The following is an 18713-nucleotide window of genomic DNA, read 5'->3' on the forward strand; positions in this document are numbered from 1 at the left end:
CGTCGCCCTGTCGCCCACCCATCCATTTCCGTATGAAGCCGATTTGTGTTTTGACATTATTATTCAATATTCTATGGTTTTATGTAGTTAATTGATTTACTAAGTTTATTTTGTTAAAAGTTAGTTTTCTTTCAAGCCAATCAACATGACTTGGGGTTTCGTAACATGCGGGCCTAACGAGGCGCTTGTTGTCTCCGGTGAGTATTTACATTTTTGTCTTTTTTGTTGTTTTGTGATCTCGTACATAATTCATGTAATTTACAGGGCTCTGCCGCCAGTATTTCTACTTAGATTCTATATTGATTTTCATGTGCCGAAAATAGTTGAAAAGATGACATCATTCAATCAATTTGATGAGTGTAGCTATGCGAATTGTAATTACGAGGACCTACATAACTACATAAGTGCGCACTAAGTATGCATGTCGCCTCTATTCATTCACATAATCACTAGCTGTGTGTAGAGCAAACACTTGTAAATAAACAACAGTTACACTACAGTACTGAAAATGTGTATAAAATTTTACATATCATATCATTTTAGTTGTCACATTAGATTACATTTCTAAGTAAATACACAAATCAAAACTTTTAAAACATATCTCATGTTTTTGACATGTTATGTTACTGTAGTCACCAAAACAGGTTATATTATATCTCTCAACAAAACCATTTTATTAAGTTTAATGAGTCATTGCTGCAGAGGGAAAAGTCCCTTTTTATACAACATACTTCTTTAATGTATGTCCAATATTACAAATTAATAAATAACATCAAATTAAAAATAAAACATGCATAGGACATCATATCAATTGTTTGTGAATACATTGCTTTATTAAATATGTAGTACCTATCAGATTGTTGATGTACTGTCAATTGACAATAATAAAAATATTATATAAAATATAATAACTACGTAGATAAACTATGAAAACTACAAATCATCGAAAAGGAATTCTTCTCATAACTTTTAATGACTACATCTGTTTTTCAGATGTAAACAGTATGCCTGAAAAAATAGATATTACTAATGGATATTATATTGATCCACAAGATATGCTTCATTATAAATAGAATACGCTTTTTAATTAGTACCAAAAGCCATTCAATCAATACTGGTGACAAGCGACACACCTCTGACCTTTAACTAAACTAAGTTCATCATAATGTCTGCCGCTACTTTTAGGTCAGAACTATAAGAAACAAAGTACTGAAATAACCTTCACAACTTGAGCGGCAACTAATTTATTGCCCCAAAAGTTGGCTGTATATTTTGTATATTTTTGAAAGAAATCATCTCCCGAGGCTTTTCCCAACTATGTTAGGGTTGGCTTCTAGTATAACCAGATGTGGTTGAGTACATGTGTTTTACAAGGAGCGACTGCCTATCTGACCTCAATCCAGCTACCCGGGCAACCCCTTATACTGGTGTCAGATTTACTGATCTTTTTAAAAGGAATGTAGAGATTTAATTATCAAGATGGCAAGCATAAAATAAATATACTAAGTAGATTGATTATAAACATTAATGGGATTTTCTTACTGAGTGCCAGATAGTAACATCAATTTGATATAACTACCAGTAATCTCAAGCCCAATAAAATAAAAATAAAACATGCAGCCTATATTCTTTGACATTATGCTGACCCCTATTGTTTTGCAGTTTTTCCTTATTGCTTGGTTCTATTTTTATCTTTTATAATTGCTTGTATTATTATTGCACCTGCTGTGTATTATATAGTAAAACTGAGCGTTTTTTTTAATTGCATTTTTTTTGTGTTGTTTATGTTACTAGCTGTTTTCTGCAGTTTCACCCTTATCTAAGGGGAAATACAAACCTGAAAAATTTTTAGCTTATGACAATGACAAATAAAGTAGGTATCAAGATAAAATATAGCTAGCCTACGTCACCTTTCTTTCTTTCTTTCTAAATCGGTTCAGTAGGGGCACAAATGAAAAATGTTTCGTATTTATTTAGTTATATTAGTTCCTATTCATAGACTGCTGGTCAGAATATAGTATTTTTTTTTAAGTCCTTGCTTTGCGGAATATTTGAGTATCATCTGGCTTTCAATCCATCCTACTGGCACTTAAAAAAGTCATTAGACATCAGACCTTCCTTTAGATTCTTCCATAGATAGAAAACCCTGAATACACTCGTAGATAATGCATTGTATTTTTAGCTATGGTACTACTCAGCCTGCTAAAACCTATCTTCAAAATTAAGGCATTTTCCTGTTTCGTTAATACAAATTTGAAGCAATGCGAAAGATACTTTTATCTGTTATCTGCGAATATGACAAAAATAAGATGATTTTTTATCAGTTTATTCTGATTCGCCTGATGCAAAGATAAAAAACATCCTTGAGTTTAAATTATGCTGCGCTACTGAATTGGTAAATCAAAGGGGAATGCTAAATTTTATTTTGTTCCTTGTGTATTTACAACATGATATCGAAATTTAGTACGCAAAAGTACAAGTTACACATTTGGTTTTATAAAAATAGATAATGTAACTAGCTGTTCTTCGCGGTATCGCCCGCGTGTTGGGGAATTACTTGATGAAAGTACAGCCCTTGAAAATCACAAATAACTTAACTATCTATTGGGGAAACAAAAAACAAAATCGATTCAGTATGTAGACTTACAAGCTGGTCACTTGTACACTTGACTTTATTATCAACATGTAAGTATGCTAGATATGAAGTTCTTGTAACACAATTAAAACGAAGTATACTCTTTGGGCGTCCTGTACTTCACATAAGTTCACAACTATCTTTTTTCTAATAAAGAATCTATTTTAAAATATTTTTTTGATTGCCAGGATGCTGTTACTCAAAGCCGCTGCTGGTACCGGGCGGTCGAGCGTTCGTTTGGCCAGCCATTCAGAATGTGCAACGTATTTCCTTGAACACAATGACCTTGCAAGTGGAGTCGCCTACCGTTTATACCAGCCAAGGAGTACCGATATCCGTTACCGGTATAGCACAGGTGAGAATCTACCTAATACTAACTAATCCCGCAAAATTCATATCGTTTAAACCTTCCCTGTACCTGTACAAACATTTTAAAACCAAAATAAGCTAAATTGGTCCAGCCGTTCTCGAGTTTTAGTCAGACTAACAAACAAAATGAGATTTATCAGCATGACGGGTAAGAAAGTAGGCTTCTCGCTAGTTGGGCTATCTTATACAGATTTTATTCTATATCGGGTCAGAATATTCCTCAATTAATTAAACATACCTATTATTATAGCTGGGTCTATAATTTGGTCATCAGTCACATTACATAATATACCCGTAAACAATGTCAAGCGACCGCTGAACTAATCAGACATTTTCATCACATTCCAGGTGAAGATTCAAGGTCAAAACGCCGAGATGCTGCTCTCTGCGTGCGAGCAGTTCCTTGGCAAGAGTGAACAGGAGATACAGCATATAGCCCTGGTGACCCTTGAAGGTCACCAGCGTGCTATTATGGGCTCCATGACCGTTGAAGAGATATACAAGGACAGAAAGATATTCTCTAAGAAGGTTGGTTGAGTCATAACACGATAACTTATCTCAATACTTTCTGATTAAATTACATGCGTAAATATGTAAATGTAGGCATGAGTATGTTTGTGTAAAATTCTATTATCTGCTTGTTCATTTTGGTTGCATACTCTGCATGTGATCTGGGCCTCGGGATCCTAAATCCTGTATTATCTTCTTTACTACGCGTGAAGCTTAAAGAACTCCTTTATTTCACAATGGAGCTCTAAAGTCAATAATACTTCTGTTGTTTGCAGTGAAACGAATATTTAAATGAAATTAAATCATAAAACATGTGTATAGTATATCGATTTATCTGGATGTGGAATGAGCTCCCAAAATAAGCTACTAAAAGTAGAGTCAGCTTGAAAATTATACTCCGTTCAATTACTTTATCTAATGCAATCAATTTGTTTAACATTTTCAGGTGTTCGAGGTGGCTTCTAGCGATCTCATCAACATGGGGATTACCGTCGTGTCGTACACACTAAAAGACATCAGAGATGAAGAGGTAACAACAATTTTCTTCTGTAAAACTTTGAATTTTTAAGTATTAATGCAGAATATTTTTTCTCTATGTTTTACTGAAATAATACTAAGACTAGGGCTGTCACTTGGAAGTCACTAATTATATCACATTACTCACTTTACACCTAACGGAGAGATAATTTTAATACCTAATAACTGTGCTACATCTACTTACCCGTAACATTCAGTAGAATATTTTTTTCTTTCGACACGGCTACAGGAAGCTAAGGTATGTAGGTTTGCAATGGTGTTGATGTTTTTGTTAAATGTTATGTTCAATTATTTTACGAGTTTTGATTGATAGATGCCAATAAAAATGGGCTTTATTGAAATATGTCTGTAATAACCAGACTATATTCTTCATCCTTCGATTGGGTACTTTTATTGACCTGAGTTTGGATGGCTTAACTCTTGAGCAAGTGTGCGGTTTATGGCATGACTATCAATTCTTCCTGAAAAGCAATGGATGGCGTGTTCGCGGCGCACGCTTTCAGCTTCCACGCTATCCTGGCCAACCATCATCATTCGTCTTATAAAAACAATTGATGTAGCCTCCTCCAAAGAACTAAGAAAATAACAAGACAAGAAATTGATATTTCTCAGTTCTTTGGAACACTTTCCTGCACCTCTTCATTCACACTTTTCACACAAAGCGCACCGTTTTTGCAAAATAAAACAGTTTGACATACACCTGCTGACTGAAATGATAATTTTCTACGAAGTAACAGTTCAAATAATGCATTTTAAACAGTTCTCGCTTAACGAAAGAATGCAAAACGAAACGACGGTACGGTCGTGTTTTTTTTTCATATTAATGCAGCAGTTTATTTCTGAAATAACTCTGCATTTGAAAATGATAATCATGCTTTTTTAAATAAATAAAAAATCGGAATCGCTCATTATCGTCATTTTTATGCTGAAAATGCTTCAGTGTTTACATGCTTACCAGCAAAGCTTTAGATCTTTTTGTCCACTTACTACTTAACTGGGGAGGCATATAATTAATTCTGTTACAGCGTAATAAATCTGCTAGAGTGCTTTTCCGAAAATACCACCAAACTACGCTTAATGTTTGTCTGAAATTATTGTCGACGAATGTCTGTCGATGATATTACAAAGCACCAGGTCTGTTCCTAGAATATTGGCAGCGGTGGAACTGCATCTGACGCCATGCATAACCTGACCGACGAGCGTTTTAGCGGCTCTCGGTAAAATTTCGCCCATGGTTTGCTTTTTGACCTGACGTCCATGCATTTGTAGACGTGTGGTCATGAGAAGCGACATTGTCTTGTATTAAGAAGTGATTAGTCGGTTTTGTTTGTGGAATTATGATACGCCTTACGTACATTGAAGGCTCCAACGATAAAGGACTCCAGAGATTAGTATCATTAAGACTTTTTGAAACAATTTTATAAGATACTGACTTTCATATAACTAAGCATCATCCAGCGAGGCTTCAATATTTCATTCTGCAAAAATATGCAATGAACTCAATCACCACATGAGACTCATTAGTGCAAGTAAAACGGTATTTCATACTATCTAGACACCTATTCCCTATATTTTATGGATTCTTGACCGCAGTCTGCATCATCTACTAAGGAAACTTACTTGAAGTGTAAATACACGTAAATCATAATTGCTACACCAGCTTTGCGTTTGCGCACTCTACTTTTACTTACCTAGTGAAAACGTCAGAAATCAGCGAAATCAATAAATTATACAGCGCCTGTCGAGTTATTTTTTCTTAAACTAATTTCTTCCAATACACTCCTAATCAAAAAATAATAATATGCTTCTTGAACAGAATATGCAAGTGATCGTTTATCGGACATTCTGACCCATCAGTTTTTTATATTTTAGACGACAATACGATTTCTTTAGACATCAATTACTCCCATTTAAGTGCGATTGCGCACAGTCTTAATTTGCATCTCTCATTCAGCTCCTTTTTAACACGCTTTCCATTCCACATCACAGTTGCTTGCGTCTAAACGCGCTGAGCATAAACTGTCATGTTTAGATAATTATAATATGAATGACAAATATGCACCGATTCAAGATAAAGAGATTCCTTTAAAATTCAACTATCAATAATTAAAAACACAAATCTTATCGCTAACATTGACCACAATTATGATAAGTTTTAAACAATAATCCCTTTGAAATGTATGTTTATTTGAGATTAGATACGTTTGTCATGCGTTTCGAGTACTTGGATTAAAATATGGGTTAACCCAGTGAGACACATTGTTGCTTCTATCGTAGTTTTGCTTCACGAAACTATTATCAGTTTTTTTTTTGGAGTTTTCTATAATAAAGATTCCCAAATTTTACGCTGAAGGACTTGTCTTTGTAAGACTTTTGTTACAAATGTAGAAAAAAATTAATGTGAAACAATTATAAAAATATAATATGATAATTAAATTACAATGATAAGGTTAATTCCCAAAAATAAAATGTAAAAGATCTAGATTTTATCGCAACTCGACGGTGTTCTTTATAATTGATTAATTAGATACATGTCTTATCTATTTGTGCATCAAAATCCATGTAATCTAGCGATCAATTTTTATTATATGCAGTACAGTAGCATTACAAATTTAATGATAAGAATTCACGAAATTCTTGCCTGATTATATTTTCCCTTCGAAAAGTTTTACAATGGCATCAAGATGTGTTTATAATTGTTCTGAGATAGAAGTGAGGATAATCGGCTGCCCAATTACTACGTTGATATATCGTATAACTTAATGTAAAATTAATGTCTACCGGTTACATGTTAAATGTTATACAGGTGTTATCAGGAACAGAAAGTAATCCTAGCAGGTAATTTTACAAGCCAAGGATAAGTCACAAATTGTGAACGTATAACATGTAGAAACAAGACGAAATATGCCAACATTCTTACTGCGCTTTTCCATTGATCTTCGCTTCCTCTCTTTCAATCGGTATTTCATATTTTTAATTAAAACCAGCCTCTTAAAGTCATTAAATCATAGTAGTATCAAACCACACTGCATTCTAAATAACAATTAATGAACTGTTTCTAATCAATATGTGGTACGTACTTACTACGCTTATTACCATAATCATATAGAAATCATTCGAAATTGCAATATGTTCCGCTCTAATAAGGCCATTTACAAATTATACGCCAATAAAAAAAATATAAGTATACTTACGTTTAATAAAAGAATGTCATTATTTTTCAACTGTTTTAAAAACAGGGTTACCTGAAAGCTCTCGGTATGGCTCGCACGGCGGAGGTGAAACGAGACGCACGTATAGGCGAGGCAGAGGCCCAAGCCGAGGCAAAGATAAAAGAGGCGATGGCCGAAGAACAACGAATGGCCGCCAGGTTCCTCAACGACACTGAAATTGCGAAGGCCCAACGAGATTTCGAATTGAAAAAAGCCGCTTATGATGTTGAAGTACAAACGAAGAAGGTAGGATATCTTTGTATCTTGTCTTGTCTATGAGATTACTATAAAGCGTGTATCAATTTTGATCATGTCTAAGACCCAAGTCCTCTCACAGCACGGCTTCAGTTTTCTTAAAACACTTGTTTATTTTATTACCAATTTTCACGTTTAACTTTAAAAGTACCTAAACAGTTATTAAATGGAAAACTGACATATATTTTGTCGGTGAAAATGGTTTCTATTAGTTTATCACATGACCTAAAGAGACACTTTCGTTTTGAATTGATTTTTCATTGATACAACATGTATCTTTGGATATTGTAGATATTTTGTGATTAAATACGTTTCATGAATTATTTAGGCTGAAGCTGAAATGGCTTACGAACTACAAGCGGCGAAAACTAAGCAACGCATCAAGGAAGAACAAATGCAGATTTCTGTTGTCGAGCGTACTCAAGAAATCGCCGTACAGAAATGGGAAGTACAAAGAAGGGAAAAAGAATTGGAGGCCACAATACGCAGGTATGAAAACACTATTTATCTTATCTATACTAATATTATAAAGCTGAAGAGTTTGTTTGTTTGAACGCGCTAATCTCAGGAACTACTGGTCCGATTTGACAATTTCTTACAATGTTAGATAGCCCATATATCGAGGAAGGCTATATGCTACTTTTTATCCCGGTAAGGGAAGTAGTTCCCACGGGATGCGGGCGAAACCGCTGGCAGAAGCTAGTTTTGGTAATAATAACAGACTTCGTTAACACTATCTAATCTTTTGATTTACAATATGTATATTGTATGTCATTATTCTATTCCTAGAAAGCAAATCAACGGGTAGGTTTTTGAAATCAATCTTTACCTGGTACTTAGTGGTTTTCTGAAAGCCATTTTTGAGTCATATTGTAAGTACTTGATTGCAATTCAATTTTCCTCTAAGGGTTTTTCATAATGCAATATTTTTAAGGAAACTGGCGTGCAATTTATCCTTCCTCATATAATTGCCTTTTCACACCTTTGGTTCATAAATTACTCTCAAGATTACGCAATGTCTTTAAAAAATATCTGTTGTATTTCTATGTCGGTATTAAATGTCCATAATACTCCAATACCTATAAAAAACATTAGAAAACAACTTTTTGTTTGATTACTTTATTTTGGGCATAAAAATGCAATCAGCTAGTCTATCATTGATTGAGCGATAACAGACTATCGCATGCACTTCATGTGATTATTAAATAAAGGAAAAACCAGATAAAAATGTACCACGCTATCCTTTCTGTTTATTTATGTATTCCTACAAAATAGAATCCAAATCATGTGTTAGTTTTTTCGCAACTATGTTAGGGTCGGTCGACTTCCAGTCTAACCATATGCAGCTGAGTATAGATAGTTCAACTCAGATTTGCGCGCGGCCCTATGTGTGCGTCGGCTTGTAAATATACAACTTTCATTCGTGTGACAGTGACGTCGTCCGAGCATGACGTGTTCTTATCGCTTTTTGTTATGGGTACAGTCGTTTACGAATATGTCTAGTTCTTCACGGAGAAAATGTTCAAGGAGTCAGGTAGCGTTTCAAAAAATGAAACATTCAAAGCTTTTTATTATTACATTTTACAGTTTTTCATTATTTTCTCATACGTTTTTTCAAATTGACATTGACAGTATCTAAGAAATAAATGAGGTGAAATATCTAAGATGAATTAAATACTTCTTACATATTTTCTAGCTCGGGGTACGCGGACAATAAATAAAAGTGTGGACTAAGAATGTAAAAAGACGTATAATCTAGTATAATAATGTAAAGAAAATGTGTGGGGTTTTAAAAAATTATATTGCTTCGCATAATGTCGACAAAATAACGACGGAAATAATGAAACTCATAAATGAACGTTTAAGTCAAATTGATGAAGGGGCGTTGGGTAATACTTGTCGACATGTACAAAAGAAAAAAGAAGAATACTATAGACATTTTGACAGGTAGTCAAAATTTATAATTGACCTTGGTGAGAGTAGCGATTTTGAAAATTCATCATTTATTTTCAAGTAGTGATTCAGAATCATTATAAATAAATAAATATTAAATTACGTAATAACTGTTTTTCTTTAAACAGCCGTGTACAACCCCTAAATAACTTTATTTGTACCCGACTGTACCTCTTGTCACGCACACAAAGTCACTGTATAAACACAAGGGTTACCCACACATAAGGCCGCGCGCAAGACTGAGTTGAACTTACTATACCAGTGCTTTACATGGAGCGCATATCTGCCTTCCTCCACCCAGTTACCCGGGCAAACCATGATATCTATTTTTTTTTCTGCTCTTATACCAATTTTATTTGGGATCGGCGCAGCATGTTGATTCCTTTTGCTAAATACTTGCAGTAGTACATTGTTTATTCCAATCCGCAGGCCTGCAGAAGCCGAGAAGTTCAGACTAGAGAAGTTGGCTGAAGCTCATAAACTAAAAACCGTTCTCGAGGCAGAGGCCGAGGCTGAGGCCGTCAAAGTTCGTGGAGAGGCGAGTATTGATTTGATTTGTTTTTAATAATAACATGTTTCGTAAATTTTTAAATATTGACTATAAATAATAAAAAAAAAAACATTAAAAAATAGGTGGCCACCGATATCAAGCACAGGGTCCAAGGTACCGGTGGTTAGGGTCCCAGAGACAGAAACCTCCTCACAATGTGCCGTATCAAGGAGTACTATCTTCTGAAGCAGTCCCTTGATCCAGCCTAAATACTGTCATTATTATTTTTGTGATATAAGGCCCAGACTCGAAAGGTTTTCAAACAAACAATAGAAATTTATTAGTCAGATGTCTTGTTACCGCCCACTTAATACAGTATCCCTACGGAAAAACAATTGTTTGTTTAAAAACTTTTCCTTTCGGCCCCGTTCTGACGGAGTTTGATCCTGACGAGATTTTCATACGCAAAAGTCTGTTATCATAAAACTATTTTTCCTCGGTATCTATATTACAAATTGATAAGATAATGTGTTATCTCAAATCGATTCTGTGTGTAATAAAAAACTCTAAGAAAAATCATCATAACATTGTGCGGTGTTCGGTTATCGATGATGCAAATCTAATCAATTTGGCTACTTTCGTATTAGCTTAAACCGTCGCTAATGCGCTTAATTGGCATTTTATCAAACGAACGGGAGAAAATTAATCTCTAACAATACCGCGAAGAAGATATATTTTTTTCGGATCACGAAACAACATTAGTTTTACATTTTTCCAGCCCCGGATCTAGGGGGGGGCAAGCCGGGGCCCATGCCCCGGGCGGCAAATTCAGGGGGCGGCAAAATCAGGCGGCTGCCTGATTTTAAATCCTAATAATACCATAATAGTTACCTACAGGGCCGTCTTAACCTATGGTGCAGGATGTGCGAATAACCCGGGCGCCTCGGTCTCAGGGGCGCCGCGGGACGCCCCACCACCAGGAAATTTCGATGAAATTACACCCGTTTGACAAGGAAGTTCCATTGTATCATGATACTGACAAGCAAAGTTTCTAAAAAAGTCGCCTTCGCTTTGTTTAATTGATCATTTTGATTATTTTTCAGTTTTAACATCGTCCAACTAAGTGAAAAAATTCTCGCTCGCTACGCTCGCGGCTAAAAGACAATGTTGTCTTTCTGATGGTCTATCATTTTTATTGACGCACCGAATCAACGAACACAAATGGCACTCGCTCTAATCACGGTTTCTTTTTATTTGTACATAATTCCCAGTTTAATTTGTGACTCATCAAACAAATAAGTTTAAAAAGTTCGTGGCTTCACAATGTACTTAGTCACTTATTATTGTGTCGTAAGCTCAAAAAATTTCGCGCTCGCTTCGCTCGCGCTATATTATACATACGTTACTTTCATAACTTCATGACTCAAATCCACGCTGTATTACCTTTTATAAGTCAAATGTAGCAAAGAATATTATTTATGGAGTCCTCAAAAACAAAAAAAGTTTGCGCTACCGACTGCTTGTTACTTTACAGCGCTTTTTAAAATGTATTAACTTTTTGTGTCCCAAAATTAAAAAATTTGCGCGAACGAAAGTAGCGCGCAAATTTTTACAATACTTAATTGCATTATTCTGTCTCGACTTTCATAACTTAAACCTGGCCAACAGTTTGAGCCTACAATGATTTGGACACTTTTTTAAGTCATTTACCTACCAAAAAAGTGTCTTTCGTTGGTGAAAATAAACATAAGTAGCTGGGTAGGCGGGGCGGCATTTTTCAGTTTTTGCCCCGCCTAAAAAAAATTGAAGATCCGGGGCTGCATTTTTCTATGTAACTAAGTAAAAATTCGAACTGATTCAATGCCCCACATGATTACGTCACGATAACATTGTATAATATACAGGACCGTATTTATCTTACTGGGGTCCCCTATGCACTAGCAAAAAAGCGGCCCCAGCTAAAAAGCGGTCAATAATATGACCAGCGCGGGGCCAAATAATGTTAGTTTGCAGACCCTTAAGTTTTTCTCATTTTCTAAAATTGAAGAGTTACTATTTAATTAAAAGATTTTTATTGCAATATATCTATATTGTAATGGACTGACACACGAAATGGTCGTCATCACGTAAACATATATTTATGCGACAAGCTTATTGTATCAGTGAAAACTAAATTTACCTATGGGTCGGAAAACCACACCAATAGCACAAAATAATGCTCGGTGTTTATATTTTAATCTATACCTAAAACAAATAAGTAATAATATACTCATATTGTAGGCCGAAGCTTACGCTATCAAGGCAAAGGCAGTCGCTGATGCGGAACAGATGGCTAAGAAGGCAGAGGCATGGAAGGAGTATGGATCAGCTGCTATGGTCGACATGATGCTTGAGACTTTACCTAAGGTAAGACCCCTAATATTGATATGTTTCAGTTTTCCCTCCAAGAAGGCCTTTAGATACAGCCTTTATGCAGGTAGGTAGGCTATATAGAGAAGAACCAAAAAGAAACTCTTTCAAATATATTATGCCAAACTTGTCAGAACTACATTTTAGGATGTGTGATACATTTAGAAAATAAAACACCCATCTTGCAAATAACATTAAAAAAATACGTATATTTTAATATGGCCAATTTATCCTACAGTTACATTAGTATAAGTTAATTAAATTGAAATCTTTCACCATACTTAATCTGTACTACTTTACAAAAAGTAGATATCAGTTAAACCATTGAAATCTTTCACCATACAACATCTATATGTACTACTTTACAAAAATGGACTCTAAAATCTTAGTAACAATGATCATTATTGTTTGAATAAAGGTTGCTGCCGAAGTAGCGGCGCCATACCCTCGTACTTTACAAAAATAGATTTTAAAATGTTAACTTTACAAAAATACACTCTAAATTCTTAGTAACAATGATCATAATTGTTTGAACAAAGATTACTGCCGAAGTCGCGGCGCCACTCTCTTTTACTTTACAAAAATAGGCTCTAAAATGTTAGTAACAATGATCATAATTCTTTGAACAAAGGTCGCTGCCGGAGTCGCGGCGCCACTCTCTTTTACTTTACAAAAAGAAGCTCTTTAATGTTAGTAACAATAAAGATCATAATTGTTTAAACAAACGTCGCTGCACCCTCTTTTACTTTACAAAAATACACTCTAAATTCTTAGTAACAATGACCATAATTGTTTGAACACAGGTCGCTGCCGAAGTCGCGGCACCACTGTCTCAAGCCCGCAAGGTGACGATGGTGTCTTGCGGCGGTGGTGAAGTAGGCGCAGCCAAACTCACCGGCGAAGTACTCAACATCGTTCAATGCATCCCCGAACTGGTCAAAGGCGTTACAGGAGTCGACATTTCTAAGGTAAGTCGCACTAAGTAATTAGTCATTAATACACTTATTAACTTTTAAACAACACGCTGCTAATATGACTCACATTGACAGCCGTTTCATACTAGCGGATTTTCCGTATAAAGCTGCCTGTACTATCTAAAACAACTGATTACTGATTCGGGAAAATACGCTAGTGTGAAACCGCTCTGACTAGCGGTTATACCTTGCAATTTTGTCTGGCACTTAATAAATACATACAGTAGAATCTCGATCATAAAACTGTCGGAATAAAATTAAACTGAAGGAATTCCTTACTAACGAAAAACCGTAAAATCGATTTCAAAGTGAAATTATACAATATTAACGCTAAGATTGGCTTTTTAAATAAATGAGTAGCTACGTCATTAAACAACAAGAGGCGACCGTGACTTAGCCTTTAATGTACTACAACGTCATTGTTTTACGGCCTTTCAATTATCGGCAGTACTACTGGTATAACATCGATCAAATGTACAGATATGTATCGTGATTCTACTGCAGTAATTACGGCACTTCAATTACGTCATTATTGTAAAGGAAAGCAAGCTGTAACGCTAGTGTGGTGCTGGTCTTGTTTGTGACAACTCACTATTGTTTTTGTTATCATATCATGTTGCTAGACTGTTACGTGCACTGGAACTAAATCTATAACAAATGTATTATGCAACCGTCTCACTAATCTCAGTAGCAAACAACCGTCAATATGTACCTGAAACAAATATGCACTATATTAATCTTTCATTCGTGCTATATTTAAATATCAATTGCATTAATGCGTACAAAATATCGACATCGTGTTTTCAGGTTATTGTTCATGAACGATGCAATTTATTTGATAAAGTTCTCGTTACTTGTATAATATTTTCCTTATTTTGGTTAATGAAAAGAATAACAATTATGCAACATTTTAACAGTGGGTACCTAAGTATACTGACACCACGATAAATATTTAAGGTCATATTTGGAGACCTGCGTATCTCTATCTCTGTCACCTATGACATTTTCTTAGTCAAACAATTTCTTGACTAATCAACAGTCAGATCTATTATTAAAACGGACGATTTTAACAAATTGTCTGCTGTACTATATTTAAGTAGGGAAACGAGTTATACATTATATTTGTTCTATGCCATATTTTGCATATGTATTTATTTAATATCATTTAACCAAAGCGAATTCTATATATTAAAATGAAACAGTGATTTACACGGGTAGAAGTTTCTTCATAATATAAACAACTGAGATTTTCTACGTGAAGTAATTTATACATAGGACGTCTGTAGTTTAACAGCCTTACTTATAAAATAATAAGTTATACTTAAGAGATGTTTAAGAAAAAATCTTACTTATAAACGTGGCTGAAATAAATCATTTTCTTAGCAATGTCTTAATATGAGCTGTCAAATTAAGTATCCTCACACCCTTGTTTAACCCGCTAATTATCAAAATGGCTGGATTCTTACCAGCTGATTTTTCATTTCCGGTTTATTGACAGCTCAACTTTTTAATTTTATATTTTACGGATGCCATTGTTGCCATTACACAACGTTTTGATGACAAATATTTTTTTAAGCTACCAACATTCCGGTAGTGTTGAGAAATTAGTATGTTTTTATGTCATTATCTGTTCATTACTTAAGACATGCTTAATCAACGTTTATAGGTCAAAATAATTTAATCACTACTTAAGGCTTTAAGTAGTAATTACTTAAAACAATGCTTAGAAGATGATTTGTTGATTTTTATAAGTAAGGCTGTAAATGTTCTAGCGGTATTCACCATGTTTCAATAAGGGTACAATGATCAAATCAACTTAATAATGTGCTCATAAACTTAATCTAATTTTCAAAGTATTCAGAGTGTAGTAACAAAGATACATTTATCTCAAATAGTTTACTTAGAGTGTGACACAGTATTATTTCACTCATTATATAAGCAATGTTTCCTTTCAACAGTGGCATCACTGTGTTTATTTTTTCAGCATTATTATGACCGACATACAAATGAGTTCATATACCTATGTAGTCATTAACAGTTACGTGTATACGTGACATAAAAGCATGTTCTGGTAAATAGTTCCTTATATTTTAAAGTTAAAAAATATGATCATTGTCCGGGCTAATTACTGCTGTTTGGGTTTTCATATTGACTTGTTGACCTTTCAAAAATTCTGGGTACTCTGTTTATCTAAAATTATCTTTATGAACAAATTTTAATGTGCAAATACGTGACTTTAAAATATAATTGTTACCTAAGTTTTTGAAAGAACTTCACAATCCATTGGTTAGGTGTGCGTTCGCGCAGCGGAATGTTGTTGAATTTAAAGATTTTAATTATGCAGACAATTAGTGTAAGACGTCCTATAATTGTGTATGGTAAATAAAAATTTGTGTATGCAGCCATTGTGGAGAAATTCACCAAAAACAGATTCCGCTGGGCGAACGTTGGCGAACGTTGTCCTGGCGGAACTTTTTTTAATCCATAGACTTTAGAAGAAAAGAGATTAGTGTGTATTTGTGTATAATTGATTATGTATGAATGAAATCAGTGCATGCACAAACTTCGGAGAAATTCAAGTTTCCGCTACGCGAACGTTTGGCCATTAGCTAGTTTTCATATAAAGCGCTTACATAGAGAGCTGTAGATTTTTACATACGTTGTTTTGAATTTGTTTATATTTGTTTAAAAAACAGATTTAGAAAAAGTCGTAGGGTTTAAAAGATAAAAATATAAACGTAAAATACACTTATTAGGTCTTAGTTCTTAAAGTATGCAGTTTGGGGTCTAGATTTTCACGTTTACACAAACCTTGTAAGTGTCTCCAACATGTTGCCAAGTATCAATGATGTTCCGTTAGTAATTAAAAAGTTATAGGATATTTTACCATGAACAGATCACTGTTTACAAAGCAGTCGAATATCACGACGTTCTAAAGGAATTGCATGGTAAAATGTATGCCAATAATTAGTTTAATCGTTCAACTATTCACTTGCAAAATTTCATGTCATTAAATTCAGTAATTAAAGAAAGACAATTATAATACTGACGGAGCATCGAAACCCTACATAATCCGACCAAGTTCGGATAGCTACAAAAAAGCGGCCGTGCAATATGTCTGAGCAACGTTCTTAACTTGGTAGGTTAGTATTTATTAATATGGTACAGTTGAGTACACAAGCGTTAGGAAAAAATAAAACAATAGTATTTCTTGATTGAAACATATTTTTTTAATAATAATGCCACTATCTACGATAAAAATAAATCTTCAATTAACAAGAACTTCTCTATTTAAATATCCGAGTACAAAAATATTTTTATTGTTATTACTTACATAAATTACTTGACTACGTGATTAAAAATAACGTTAATAAACGTTACGTATTTTAACTAAAATGTCATAGATAGTGGCATTATCATTAAAAAATATTTTTCATTCAAGAAATGCAATTGTTTTATTTTTTCCTAACGCTTGTGTACGAAACTGTACCATATTAATAAATATTCTAACCTTCCAAGTTAAGAACGTTGCTTAGACATATGGCACGGCCGCTTTTTTGTAGCTATCCGAACTTGGTCGGATTATGTAGGGTTTCGATGCTCCGTCAGTATTATAATTGTCTTTCTTTAATTACTGAATTTAATGACATGAAATTTTGCAAGTGAATAGTTGAACGATTAAACTAATTATTGGCATACATTTTACCATGCAATTCCTTTAGAACGTCGTGATATTCGACTGCTTTGTTAAACAGTGATCTGTTCATGGTAAAATATCCTATAACTTTTAAATTACTAACGGAACATCATTGATACTTGGCAACATGTTGGAGACACTTACAAGGTTTGTGTAAACGTGAAAATCTAGACCCCAAACTGCATACTTTAAGAACTAAGACCTAATAAGTGTATTTTACGTTTATATTTTTATCTTTTAAATCCTACGACTTTTTCTAAATCTGTTTTTTAAACAAATATAAACAAATTCAAAACAACGTATGTAAAAATCTACAGCTCTCTATGTAAGCGCTTTATATGAAAACTAGCTAATGGCCAAACGTTCGCGTAGCGGAAACTTGAATTTCTCCGAAGTTTATGCATGCACTGATTTCATTCATACATAATCAATTATACACAAATACACACTAATTTTCGGACACATCTCTTTTCTTCTAAAGACTATGGATTAAAAAAAGTTCCGCCAGGACAACGTTCGCCAACGTTCGCCCAGCGGAATCTGTTTTTGGTGAATTTCTCCACAATGGCTGCATACACAAATTTTTATTTACCATACACAATTATAGGACGTCTTACACTAATTATCTGCATAATTAAAATCTTTAAATTCAACAACATTCCGCTGCGCGAACGCACACATTGGTTAGTTAGTCTAGTGACATGATATATGCTACATAACGCTTTGCTTGACTAACTTGTGTATCGATGTGGGGGTCAGGCGGTGGTCGAACCGCCAACATTACCCACGCCAACTGCCCGCGGCGACTCGGCGAGAAAGCAGCGATAACCGAACTCTTTCTAGTCAACTTAATGCTCATAAAGGTAAGACTATATTATATTATATATATTATGTATTGTAGGGTGCGTCTACACGGTACATGTAGCTGGAACATGTTAACATATTATGCAAGTGACAATAGCACGCGGGTGGGTGGGTATTCTGCTTTGGTACATGCGCGGTCCCTGGACCGGCACGTTTTTTAAATGCATGTATCCTGCGCAAGTGTCTCAACATGCGCAGCTACTTATACCGTGTAGATGCACCCTTATGTTATTGCAGCATTGTCGTTGTCGTACGTGCCGAGTGACGCTTTGGCTTTTCGTATGTGTATAGTAAGTTCTGGAGCCTTTTTATTTTCCTAACATGATTTAACATATTTCTACATTAAAACAAAAGTAGTCTGGCATTAATTCACAGAAAGCTAAAAATGGTATAAATAATAGACGCCATTTATTAAATGGATTGAGAGTATTCTATTTAATTTTCAAAATATTTCCAACATTTTCAGGTTTTTGGGACTTTATGCTAAAGTCGATATATTTTGACTGAGATATTGCAATTAAGATTTTTGAAAACAGATTTGTAGCTGACATGGTATGTAGTGGGCATGTAATATTAAATTATAATTCGTGAATATCGTCAAAACTATTCGCGAACATAAACATGTTTTATCACCGCTTGTCTTCATTTTAAAATATCGTATCGCGGCCGCTTTCTATAGTCCTATAAAATTAATTAGGTTGCCTGTTGACTGCAAATATCTAAATTCTGCTTCTATTTTGTAGATTAAGTAATTGCTTACAAGCGAAGAATTTCTCCAGTTTTTCCATAAAAGGTAATGGAAAAGACA

General features: G+C 34.5%; 2 protein-coding genes across 3 annotated transcripts in view; one reads left to right on the plus strand and one right to left on the minus strand.

Annotated features, from left to right (window-relative positions):
• LOC110375730 (flotillin-1) overlaps nucleotides 1–18713 on the plus strand; it is a 20835-nt gene continuing 2122 nt past the window's right edge. Inside the window, exons 1-10 of one of the 2 annotated variants that reach the window (XM_021333976.3) lie at nucleotides 1–197; nucleotides 2824–2990; nucleotides 3353–3532; nucleotides 3960–4043; nucleotides 7291–7509; nucleotides 7847–8007; nucleotides 9901–10009; nucleotides 12242–12367; nucleotides 13174–13338; nucleotides 17801–17904. In XM_021333976.3, coding sequence (XP_021189651.1) covers nucleotides 146–197; nucleotides 2824–2990; nucleotides 3353–3532; nucleotides 3960–4043; nucleotides 7291–7509; nucleotides 7847–8007; nucleotides 9901–10009; nucleotides 12242–12367; nucleotides 13174–13338; nucleotides 17801–17869 — 1332 coding nt within the window. In that variant the 5' untranslated portion in view covers nucleotides 1–145 and the 3' untranslated portion in view covers nucleotides 17870–17904. The remainder of the gene's footprint in view (nucleotides 198–2823; nucleotides 2991–3352; nucleotides 3533–3959; nucleotides 4044–7290; nucleotides 7510–7846; nucleotides 8008–9900; nucleotides 10010–12241; nucleotides 12368–13173; nucleotides 13339–17800; nucleotides 17905–18713) is intronic. The other variant, XM_021333979.3, reaches the window with a different exon arrangement.
• The window catches only part of LOC110375729 (sulfhydryl oxidase 1), a 20629-nt gene continuing 15356 nt past the window's right edge, over nucleotides 13441–18713 (minus strand). Inside the window, exon 2 of the mRNA XM_021333974.3 lies at nucleotides 13441–14056. Coding sequence (XP_021189649.3) covers nucleotides 14029–14056 — 28 coding nt within the window. The 3' untranslated portion in view covers nucleotides 13441–14028. The remainder of the gene's footprint in view (nucleotides 14057–18713) is intronic.

Source organism: Helicoverpa armigera, chromosome 1, assembly GCF_030705265.1.
Source record: "Helicoverpa armigera isolate CAAS_96S chromosome 1, ASM3070526v1, whole genome shotgun sequence".
NCBI lineage: Eukaryota > Metazoa > Arthropoda > Insecta > Lepidoptera > Noctuidae > Helicoverpa > Helicoverpa armigera.